The sequence below is a fragment of the Ramularia collo-cygni genome (genome assembly GCF_900074925.1).
Source record: "Ramularia collo-cygni strain URUG2 genome assembly, contig: RCC_scaffold09, whole genome shotgun sequence".
Lineage (NCBI taxonomy): Eukaryota > Fungi > Ascomycota > Dothideomycetes > Mycosphaerellales > Mycosphaerellaceae > Ramularia > Ramularia collo-cygni.
The window spans coordinates 24,018-35,242 of NW_019716263.1; the positions used below are offsets into that span (position 1 = coordinate 24,018).

At 52.7% G+C, this 11,225-nt stretch overlaps 6 protein-coding genes; 2 read left to right on the forward strand and 4 right to left on the reverse strand.

The window, feature by feature from the left end:
- Nucleotides 1-371: 371 nt before the first annotated feature.
- Nucleotides 372-965, reverse strand: RCC_06087 (ubiquitin-conjugating enzyme E2-18 kDa; the record flags this gene model as incomplete). XM_023771351.1 has 3 exons in its annotated part: nt 372-649; nt 711-871; nt 931-965. 3 exons carry the CDS (start codon nt 963-965, stop codon nt 372-374), a joined length of 474 nt encoding a protein of 157 aa, XP_023627119.1.
- Nucleotides 966-1,456: 491 nt separating this feature from the next.
- On the forward strand, nt 1,457-2,441 carry RCC_06088 (related to PEX19 protein; the record flags this gene model as incomplete). XM_023771352.1 has 2 exons in its annotated part: nt 1,457-2,287; nt 2,343-2,441. The coding sequence occupies 2 exons, from the start codon at nt 1,457-1,459 to the stop codon at nt 2,439-2,441; spliced, it is 930 nt and encodes a 309-aa protein (XP_023627120.1).
- Nucleotides 2,442-2,818: 377 nt separating this feature from the next.
- RCC_06089 (uncharacterized protein) lies at nt 2,819-3,604 on the reverse strand (the record flags this gene model as incomplete). XM_023771353.1 has 2 exons in its annotated part: nt 2,819-3,232; nt 3,290-3,604. The coding sequence occupies 2 exons, from the start codon at nt 3,602-3,604 to the stop codon at nt 2,819-2,821; spliced, it is 729 nt and encodes a 242-aa protein (XP_023627121.1).
- Nucleotides 3,605-4,017: 413 nt separating this feature from the next.
- Nucleotides 4,018-4,385, reverse strand: RCC_06090 (uncharacterized protein; the record flags this gene model as incomplete). XM_023771354.1 has 2 exons in its annotated part: nt 4,018-4,308; nt 4,371-4,385. The coding sequence occupies 2 exons, from the start codon at nt 4,383-4,385 to the stop codon at nt 4,018-4,020; spliced, it is 306 nt and encodes a 101-aa protein (XP_023627122.1).
- Nucleotides 4,386-5,415: 1,030 nt separating this feature from the next.
- Nucleotides 5,416-7,743, reverse strand: RCC_06091 (uncharacterized protein; the record flags this gene model as incomplete). Its single annotated transcript, XM_023771355.1, has 1 exon — nt 5,416-7,743. One exon carries the CDS (start codon nt 7,741-7,743, stop codon nt 5,416-5,418), a length of 2,328 nt encoding a protein of 775 aa, XP_023627123.1.
- Nucleotides 7,744-7,992: 249 nt separating this feature from the next.
- On the forward strand, nt 7,993-8,667 carry RCC_06092 (uncharacterized protein; the record flags this gene model as incomplete). Its single annotated transcript, XM_023771356.1, has 1 exon — nt 7,993-8,667. One exon carries the CDS (start codon nt 7,993-7,995, stop codon nt 8,665-8,667), a length of 675 nt encoding a protein of 224 aa, XP_023627124.1.
- Between the last annotated feature and the right edge of the window lie 2,558 nt (nt 8,668-11,225).

Below are 11,225 nucleotides of genomic sequence, written 5' to 3' on the forward strand. Positions count from 1 at the left end.
AAGCTTGACTCATCCCAGCAGCGTTGCGGAACGTCCAGATGTGGCTTTGCAGTCGGCGCCAGTGCCATGCACCACACCTTCCGCAAGTGGTCATTGTGGAGAATGATCCCTAGGAAGGAAAGTCGTTTCGCATCAAATCGTGTTGCTCCCAGATATGCCACATTAAGCTATGCTGTGTCATAGCAGAATGGTCTAGCATTCAAGCAGGAAGGAGAAGGCATCGTACAATTCAGAATGTCCGCTCTTCAACTTTTGCCCGAAACCCAGAAGAATCAACCCAGGGCCCTCAAAGAACAAACCCATCGCCATGTGCGCCATCGCTAAATCCATCCCATAGCCCAAGCACTCATTTCACCAAAGCTGCCGTCCCACTACGGCGCCGGATTGTCCTTGACGACCGCCTTGATCTTCTTCTCGTATGCCACCTTGTCCTTTTTGTAGAGGTTGTAGGCCTCTGCCTGCGCAGGACTCTCCGGGTTGACTTCATCGAGGAGGAATTGAATTCCGAGGAGGATCTCCTTGATCGTAATGGCCGGTTTCCAGCCTTCTTCTTCGTTCAGAATGCTGAGACAAACTGTTCCGGAGGGATAGACATTTGGGTGGAAGAGAGGTGGGGTGAATTTGCATTTGGGCGGCTTGGTGGGGTATTCTGTGGAGGGGTTGTCAGAAGGCATTCTCTCGGAAGACGAGGGACTATGGAGAGGATGTACCGTCGGGGAAGATGACCTCGAGCTTGAACAGCCCGCCCTCCCAGATTGTCTTGTCTTTGCCGGGAATGGCGCATTCCCAACGYTTGAGGTCAAGGGCGCCTTGAGGCGTTTTGAGAGGTCGCGCGACGAAGCCGAAGGGGTGGTCTTTGCGCCATTGCTTGCTGAAGATGAGGTGTGTCAGTCAATGGCGCATACTTCAGCTGGATTGGACAAGACATACCGCTCCTCTTGGAGTCGCGAGGTGGTGAGCGACATGGTTGATGTTGTGATCCGAACGGCGAACGTCGAATGTCGATGTCGATGTCGATGAGTGGACGGCGTTGCGGAAGAAGTTTGTCTCTGCGGCGCGAAGTGGCACGTGCGTTTGCTGTGGCACCGCGCGTGCGGGAACGTGACAAGTCAATTGAAGTGAATGAAATGCGATCTTCGTCTGGGAAAGTGCGGCTTGATTGGTTGGGCGATGGGTGAAGATTGCTGACATGAGCTCGCTCCGGCGAATCGGTTACGGGATCACACGAATAAGGAAACAGGGTCAGTAGCGCCTCGGCATGTGAAGGCGGGACAACTAGCCGCACTGCGTCTTCTCGTCTTCCACATGACAGACACCGAGTCCGAAGCAACTTGATCGTGTCGAGTGCTGGGAGGTCTACAACGGCAGGTGATCACATTATCAGCACAGAGCGATACGCAACAGACTGTATAAACCCGACATTCCACTCGAGAGCTGCCCCACCATAACCACAACAATGACCGACAAAATCCCCCAAGATGCTACCATGGCGCCTGATCCCGAAGAAGATGACCTCGATGACCTCGACGATGTTCTCGACTCCTTTCAAGCAAAACCCGCTGCCGCGCCAACCCCAGCTCCAGCAACATCCGCACCTCTAGCCTCCGGCCCTGGCAGACCGGCAGCAGCACAAGATGGAGCAACACAAGCACCCGATGACTTCACAAAACAGATCCAAGAGAGTATGGTCGGTCTCATGTCCGAGCTTGACAGCAATCCCGCTATGCAAGCCGAATTCGAGCAGATGATGGCACAGCTCATCTCCGCCGATGCTGGAGGTCCAGGTGCCGCGGGGATAGCAGCAGGAGCAGCTGCAGCGGGACAACCTGCACCAAAACTACCAGCGGCGACATCAAGCGCGACTGGCAAGAAAGAGGAAGCAGATTTTCAATCCACAATCCGCAAAACAATGGAACGAATCAATGCTTCGGACAGCACAGCCGCAGCATCAACCGCTGCTGCACCTACTAGCGAAGAGGACCTTCTGGCTGCCATGATGAAAGAACTTGGCGGAGGTGAAGGTGGCGATGGTGACTTCAACAGCATGCTCATGAACATGATGGCTCATTTGACGAACAAGGAGATTTTGTACGAGCCAATGAAGGAGTTGCATGACAAGTTCCCGGCATGGATGGAGAAGAATGCGGAGAAGGAGAAGAAAGAGGACCTGGACAGGTACAAGGAACAGCAGAAGTTGGTTGGAGAGATTGTGGGGAGGTTTGAGAGGAAGGGATACAAGGATGAAAATGAAGATGATCGAGAGTATATTGTGGAGAGAATGCAAAAGGTAAGCCTACATCTCAGCAACTTCTTAGACCCGAGAGCTGACGTGATGTGTCTAGATGCAAGCGGCTGGAAGCCCACCCTCCGATCTGGTAGGAGACATGAGTGCGGCTCAGGAGGCGCTTGGAGATTTGGATCAAGGGTGTCCGATGCAGTGATGCGGTGGAGGACGAAAATTATGGATAATGCAAAGTCTTTGATGTGCTTGGAGTTCTGTCGCGGTGGGACTCCCCTTGTGTTGTCATTGCGTGATGCGATACCCCAGCCGAAAGCAAAACAGAGCAAATATGGTCAATTACAGCGAGGCCGCCCGTTCACAAGATTCAAGTTTCCACGGCACATCTTTTTCAGTCGATGATCGATATATACCATCTGAAGGAGACCTTCAACATGCGCTCTCGCAATACACTGAGCTTGGTCTGCTGCCGCCTTGGCCTTGGCCTTCCCTTTCGTAACACGATCAACAGCAGTCTCACCCAAACGCCGCGCTAAAATCAACCCAAAGCAGATTTCGACATCTTCTCAACATCTTCCATCAACTCATATCCATCTCCTCTCCTACGCTGTCCATCACATCATTCGCAGATAACTGCTGATCCAGACTTCCGATCTGGCCTTCCTGCTCCTGACTCAAAACCTGTTCAAACAGCGCCTCATAATCCGCATCGTCACTCCAAAGACTATCGCCGTCGTCTTTCATGCCATCATCTCGTTCCCCACCAGCAGGCATAAACTCCAACAACGCCTCCAACTCCTGATCTTCATCCCTCAGAAAGTCATCCACTTCGTCCTCGGGCGCGACTTGGCTGGTATTGATCTCCATGGCCTCTGAGACGCGGCCTCCCTCCTCCAGTTCGTCTTCGTAGTGCACTACGTCTTCCGCCGGCGCATTCCGGGCTTGTGCTGCTTCCCAGGCTCGTTGGCGGGAAAGGAAGTCGGCACGCATTATCTGCAGTCCGTCGCGTTAGTTTGTGATATATCAATGCAACGCGCTCTCGTAACATACATCCTCTCCTCGCGTCTCCCATCGTCTCTCCTCCCTCCCCTCCCGGACTTTCCGCAAAAACGCTCCTGTCCGCTGCCTTCCGAGACGCTCAGTGCTGATTTTAGGCGCAGCTTTTGGATTTTGCCTTTGATCTGTATTTGATTGCTGGCCAAAGGTATATGCGCCGTGGCTTGAGGAAGCGTGAATTGTAGTGTTGGATGAATCGTTCATTGCGAAATTGAAGGTGGCGCGTCGTGCATCGCGAGCGAGCGGGGAGGAATGGGTCGGGAGGAAAGGATTGTATTGATGGGGCGATGAAGAGGGTGCGGCGAGCATCTTTGCGCCGTTACTTGGAGAATGGGATGGGTGGTCGGAGTCTTCGGATCTGGTTTGGATGAGATGCCCGAAACACGAGACGAATGGAAGAGACGCGCCTTCATGATGACGCGCTAAAAATGAGGGTCGGCTCGGATGTCGGCACATCACCTAGCGTCCATCGGATCAGCCTCTCCAAACTTCAACCTCAGGAAAGGACTCCATATCGATGTATGACATGCTGAACAGGCTGCGTACCTTACAGCAGATGTAAGCCCCCGCGAGATGCAGCAGCCCTGTCGTTTTGACGGGTCACACTTTTCCCTTCTAGCTTGACGTGCTCGGAAGTTCAAGGCAAGATGATCTCCTCCACGCTGGGCCATAACCCGGTCTGCAACGAAATGGGGATCTTGCTGTCGCCTCGGACCGCCCATTTATGATCCAGGCAGCGAAGAGGCCACAAGAGCCACATCTGTGCTGTAGTACAGCCTGATAGCCTGGCCATCTTTGACTATCACGACATGCGATACAAATGCGCTTCGAATTGGCCTGGCGTGCAAACGGTGGTCATCGAATTCACTGACTCCAAACTCAGCAAATCTACAGGCATATACGCTGGAGTTTGTTCTTGCCTCCTGATCTCCTCTGCGACCTCTGCGAAGACCTTGAGCTGGAGTCCAAGACATCCGCAAGCTGGTGGCAATGTTCAGTGGACAGAGCTCTGACTATCACCACAGTCAAGTGCCCACGAACGAGGCACAGACTACCTCAATTTCCTATGGCTTACTGGAGCAGTAGACATGCTTGCACAACCTGCTTTTCGTTTGGTAGCCTCGCTTACCTTCACAGCAGCTTCAGCGACCACGATCCTTGGTAGTATGCTGCATTCGAGTGAGTGCCGGAAGCCTTCGTATTGAACAAGTTTTTTGGCATGCACGGTTGGGGCCTGTACAATTCTGGGCCCCTTTCGCAAGACGTCCGTGTATCGATGGTTACGGTCAGAGTCATTGTTGTTACCCTTAGCAAACTCCGAGGGCAACTCGACCTTAGCATCATTCATTCATTCATCACTACCATCCTCCCGGATCTCGCACCTGGTCCATGCATACAATTTTCTTTTTCGATATCTCCCACTTACCTTATTCTCAACACACACGACACCCCTTCCCTCATCCCGTAAGAACGGAACGCAACGTCGGTGCCTAAATTAAAGTATCAAACTCCCTTTCCCACGACGAATTGTCAAAAAACGTCATCATTATCCATCTCAAGAAGGAAAAAAAACCCAAACTAAGCGTCTTGATCACTTTCGTGTATCCTAGATTGTATATTTGACTATACTGTGGGATAATTTACACGCCATCTGTCCTCCTCCYTATCTATTATTTCACACCACACTTTCCAACTTCCTTGAGAACTACTGTTCATACCTGGATAGATCCCCGCTTTTACGCTGTCTTGCCTCTTTTTCTTTCTTCTTTCTCTCTTTCTTACGTGGATTTGATCTTGTGATTATTTCTCGTTGGGTCGGCTTAGTGTAAGTGAGACAGACAGGCAGGCAGACAGGCAGGCAGGCAGGTAATGCGGGCCTTGCAAAGTAGCTGTAGAGACAACCTGAAAATGCATGGAATGGCAGGACATACAATTTGATAAAGATGAGAATGATGTATATTCCCCATTCAGTCGTCATGGTCAGGGGACTGACATTACACTGTGTTATATTCTATGTTGTACAACACATCTTTTTACACACATCCCTCCTTCCTCTCCTTAATTATGATCACTATATGTTCACAGACAAATCTCCTTCTTCTTCTGCTTCATCTTCATCACTATACAATCAGAGCATATGTTCCCTCCTTGACTTCCGTATTGCCACTTTCCCTGCTCCCGGCTTCGCCGACCCGTGATGACTTTTCCCCCTCAACAAACCTCCTCCCAATGCCCTCCCTCAAATCCTGCGTGAAATCCAATTCCCTCTGCTGATCTCCTGCTCTCCAGGAAGGATTCAGCATGCTTTCCGCCTTCCCATGAGAATGTGACTTGAACTTCCTCACGGAGCTCGTCGTGAATTGATCCCATCCCACGCCCTCTTCCCTCAACCTCTGCAATATGCTGTCCACACCCTCGGAATCCCGGGAGATTGCATACCCCTCCACCAATACATTCCATGTCACTTGATCGGGTTCCACGCCTTTGCTCCTCATGTATTGGAGGACTTGCTCGGCCATTTTCATCTGGCCGTGCTTTTGAAATCCGTGCATGAGGATTGTCCAGGTTTGGACTGTGGGCTCACACTGCCTCGGACCGACGTGATCAGGAGCATGACGTTGCATGTCCTTGATGATTGCTGCAGCGGGGAGAAGGCCGGCTTTGGTCTTGGTGAGGGCTACAAGGAAGGCGTTGGGAATGTAATCCTCGTCGATGGTGTCGGCCCAGGGTGCCACGCGAGAAGCGACGAGGGCACGATAGCGACGGTAGAGAGCATGAGGTTGGGTGTGAGACTGGGTTTGGAGGAAGAGGTGGTGGAGGTGGGTAATCAACATGACTCCGATGGCGCCACGAGTGGGTTGCATTCTATCCTCCGACCTTGCCGATTGAGACGGCGGGGGAAGAATGCCGAGGTCACTCAAGGGAGTGGTGTCGAAGAGTTGAGAGTAGGCGTCTGCGAGGGTTTGAAAAGCCATTTCTGGATGGTGTCTCGTATGGTGGAGGGCGAGGGTGTTGAGGATGTCGGCAGCGAGGATGGGATGGCTTTTGACATCTGAATGAGCGATTGCATTGCGGATGGTCTCATTCAGCATGTCTGTATCGTCGAGGTTGATTTTGCAGGCTTTGAGCAGAACGGCAAATGTGCGGTCATTCGCTTCCAATCCATAGCCGGGCAGAGAACGGTAGATGGACCAGGCAGTGGTGAGATCGTGGGCCTCGACAGCGTTCAGCATGAGGATGTTGCATAGGGGGAGGTCGAGGGCTACGCCCATTTCGACCAGACTGTCTACCATGCGGAGACCGACTCTCATGCCGGATGGTTGGCGCATGGCGGAGCGAAGGAGAGTGGAGCAGGTGGAGAGGAAGAAGGTTGCGGTGGAGGGCGCGCCTTGTGCCTGGGCTTCGGATAGGGCATGCAATGCTTGATCGAGGTAATCGGCATGGGCGAGACGGGTAGCAAAGTGGAGGAGGGTATTCCAATGGATGTCCACGCGGTGCTCCCGGACGGCCTCCCATAATCGGAGCAGCTGTTCCGGGCGCATGGCGGGCATGAGCCAGGCCAGCGTGCCATGGGGGAGACGGAGGTATTGGCCATCGGTACGGTGGGCGAGGAGGGTGACGACGTGTCCCAGTCGATTCAGCCTCTGCTGCTTGACGCGGGCATCCGGGTTGTTGTGGAAGATGTAGGCGAGGTGTAGGAGGGAGTCCTGGACGGCGAAGAGGGGCGGATAGGGAGCGTGGTGGGTGGCATGGACGAAATCCAGGGCGTGCTGGGGATCATAGGCGAGGAGCCAGAGCATCACCGCGTACCACGTCCGATCGTCTCCCGCACCCAGCAGATGTGCGGGCGAGGGAGGACTGGGCACGGCGCCGTCCATTTCTGTAGGAAAAGGGCCATCCTCAATCTCAGAGTGCACCTTCTGCGACAAGCGCTCCATCTCCATGAAATGAGCCTGCACCTTCTTGGCCAAGCAGACTGTTTCACGATCGAACATGATGCGATCCCTCCATTTCGTCCGATTCTCCTCATCCTGCCGCTCCGAGTACCCCAACAGCCGCAACTTGGCAAAGGCCGTGTCCCACTGCGTGGCGTAGGTGGTGTTACCGGGCGATGCGGGCGCCATCAAGCTGATGATCCTCGACCCCGATGCCGAGACATATGGTTCGCGATGCACCTCCGTTTCGTGGCCCAGAGGTCGTTGCGCCGTGTAGATGGGTGAATCTCCTGAAGGGTCCGGGGGAATGGAGGAAATCTCCTCTTCATCCTGCTGGTGTGGCTCGCCGTCGCCGTCGCGTGCGATGCCATGGCGATTCTGTGCTGGGGATCGCCATGTTGAATGGGAGGAATGGAATGTTGGCGGAAATGGAGGAAATGAGGGGAGAATTGACCGACGAGTGCGACTAGCGGAAGGAAGAAGCGAGCGGATAGCGAGGAGACATGGCGGCATAGGCGAACATGAGGAGCGGTGGATGGAGAAGAAAGGATGGCGATGGAGATGGAGTTGAGATTTCTTGGAGCGAGCTGCACAACTTCTCGCGTCGGAGATTGACACGCGAGACACCTCCGCGGGGAATTCGAATAAACCATCCATCCCATCACATTGATCTTTGCAGCTGGAATCCATCCATCCTTCCACCTTCACCCCAACATCCCACTCATCAATCAATCAATCAATCAATCAATCAATCCATCAAGCATGGCCTCGACACAAGCCCTCGGTGCAGCCGCTCTGGATCGAAAAGCGCGTCTGGCTCAACTGAAATCTCTCAAGCGCAAACAACCCGACACGCAGGAAGAAGATTCCCACCACCACCACGACGACTCTTCCGCCCCAAAATCCCCACGAAAAGACGACAATCCCAGCGAAGAATCTGACATCACCACGAAATACCTCTCCGGGCGAAACTACGACGCGGAAACGCGCGGGGCCAAACTCGGCTTCGAAGCGGCCCCTTCTGCCAACCAACTCACCCTCGAACTCAAGGCCGAAGCGCTCGCGAAAGAGACCAAACTCGCGGCGGAAGAAGAGGCAAAAGTGGATGCTCCCCTCGATCTATTCAAACTCCAACCCAAGAAGCCCAAYTGGGATCTCAAGCGCGACTTGGAGAGGAAGTTGGATGTGCTCAGTGTACGGACGGATAATGCCATTGCGAGATTGGTGCGGGAGAGGATTGGGAAGCAGCAGGAAGCGGCGAGGGCAAAGGTCACGAATGGTCAGAGTGCTGGTGGAGACGGCGAGGGTGAGGCTGAGGAGGTCATGGGCATTGAAGGCACCACACTGGTCGAGGCCGTCCATGTCCGAGAGCGAGAAGACGAGGAAGATGCGCGGCGAGAACGCGAAGAGGAGGCGGCTTTGCTGGATGGGAGCTGAATGAATGCATCAATCCATGCATGCGTGCGTATCTACCTCACACGTCTCGTGGACTTGCCTGCCTTGCATGCAAACACACACACCCGACATGATTGTGCCAAGACGCTCGGTCGTCGAATGCCAGGGGATGGAATGGAATGGGAGGGGAGAACATCAGCCGAGCAACGTCTTACCTTCGGCTGCTCCTAAGCGACGCCACCATGCTGCGCAACCCATTTGCATGCATCATTCGGCCCGCGCCCTTTGAATGATGATTCAAAGCCTGCTCGTGACAAGTACGCACGCCGCCAGCCAGCAGTACCTAGTGACTACAGTCATGCAGGATACTGCGTCTCCGGGGTCGATGAGGGATTGTAGACTTGTTGGGCTCATGGATGGGATGCGATGCGATGCTAGCCGCCAGCCTTGTTCGCGTGTCGTTGGTGGGTGCGTGCGTGCTCTCTCACTCGCTCGGATGATGTGGTATCGTGTCGCTGATATTCACCTACTTTCACCACACACATGCTCTTCACCGGAGAGAATATACGAAGAGAACACGCGGCCATCGTAAAGAGTATCGCGATATCCCATCACATCCCATAACATCCTTATCTTCTCAAAATAAGACTTGTAGCCCTCGATTGACAGTGATGAATGCTTCATCATCATCATCCATCACATGAAAATTGCCGGAGATGATTCCGGGCTTCAATACCTTATCTCGCCCAAGGTAGGTACACCACACCACACACTCCACTTTTCCCTCATCGTCAAGCCATCCAACTTCCAACCCCTCCGACTTCCCCAGATAATCTCAAGGTACCTAAGGCAAGGTAATGAAAACTTCCCCTCTCTCCTTTTTCCCCCTCGGATGTTTTGAAACGAACGCATGCATGCGTGCGTGCGTGCATGAGAAGCATGAGAAGCATGAGATATATGCATCTAGGCGAGAGAATTGTAAAAGAGGGGCAGGTAATCCATAGATGGACAACCTAAGATGGAATTCCTCCTACTGTGGATATATGTACTCACACATCATTTCATGCACGCACATGCTTCGCGTACTGTATGTTCGGCTGGTAGGGTCGGGTATGATTTTGAAAAGATGGAGATTGGATTATGTCGGGATTGATGGAAATGGGGATCGCGAGTGTTGTGTGTTGTTTGCTTTACGGGTTATCAGTGAGAGGGAGAGTGTGTGACATGGGTGTATATAGAAGGGGATTTGTTTTTCGTTTGCTTGCTTGTTTGTTTGTTTGTCTTTTTTTTTTGGGTACGGCGTGTGGGTATGTTTGTTTTTAACTCTCTTTTCTATCCCGTCCTCTCTCCTCGAAATGGATTGAGAAGCTGTCCTTTTTGGACTCGCGGGTATCTTATCTCGTACCTTGGGAACCAAAAAACCTCTCTGGGCTCGGATGTCGTTTTGCTGCATGTTAGCGAGCGGGAGAGCAGGTAAAAGAGGGGTGCATAATATCACCATCCGAGCATGCAGGTGGTGAAACGACTGGTGTGGTCATGGTTCATGGTTCATGGTTTTATCATGAATGGAATTGTATTTTGCCTTTTTTTATGATGGTGTGTGTGTTGGAGCCATGGCCTGGCCTGGTCTCTTTCTTGTCACCGGTGAATGTATGGACAGGATTTCTGCGTGAAAACACTGTACTTTTTTTCGAATCGGGCTCACTTCCCCAAAATGATTGGATCGCTTCTGTCGCTCGCTCGCGCGTTGGGAACTGAACTTGTACCTTGGCTTGCCTTGGGCTGATGCTGGAATCTTGGGGCTCGGGTGTTGTTGCTGCATGTTAGCGAGACCCCGGGGTACTGTACTGTGTATGTCCGCGACGAGCATGTGCAAGCCGATTGTGTGTTGGTGATGGATTGCGGCATGCTCACTAACTAAGGTACCTTGGTAGCACGCTGCATCATGCTCTGAAAGTGTTGATGATGGAAGAGCTTCGGTTGATCGGAACGTATAGGGCTCTGATTCCCTCTAGTAGGGTTGTTGTAAGCTATTCGGATCCTGGTCGAGACATCCGATGGTACGCTGGGAGACTTGACGTCTGCTTCTTCGTTCTTTTCACAAAATCCCTCTCTCCTACAATCTTCGCTTATCCACATCCTTCCATCGATCAAACATGCCCAGGCAATTTAGTCGTACTCGCCACCTCGTTCGTGATAAGAGAAGATCATCATAATCATGTCTCACCTAAAACAAAGGTCCAAGATTTCAAGAAAACTTGCTMCCACATGCACCATGCACATCGCCCCCTACTCCCATCTGATAGGATGACGGGAGGCGGGCATGCATACATACAGTACCCCGCTCACATGCAATGCTGCACGCTGCACATCTCTCCCTATTCAGTCGATGCATCCGCTYCCTCTTCTATTTTCTCGAACCTGTCTCAACCAACCCAGCCTGTGATGATGCGAGAGCTGTTGATGTTTCATTATCTAAGCTTTCCAGGATGCCACGCACGGACCCCTTCAACCACGCTCTCTCTGGCTCTCTACACTACCCCAAAAGTCTATTCGTGCTAGGCCGTGCAATGATGGCATGGTGATGCTTATACCAGGAC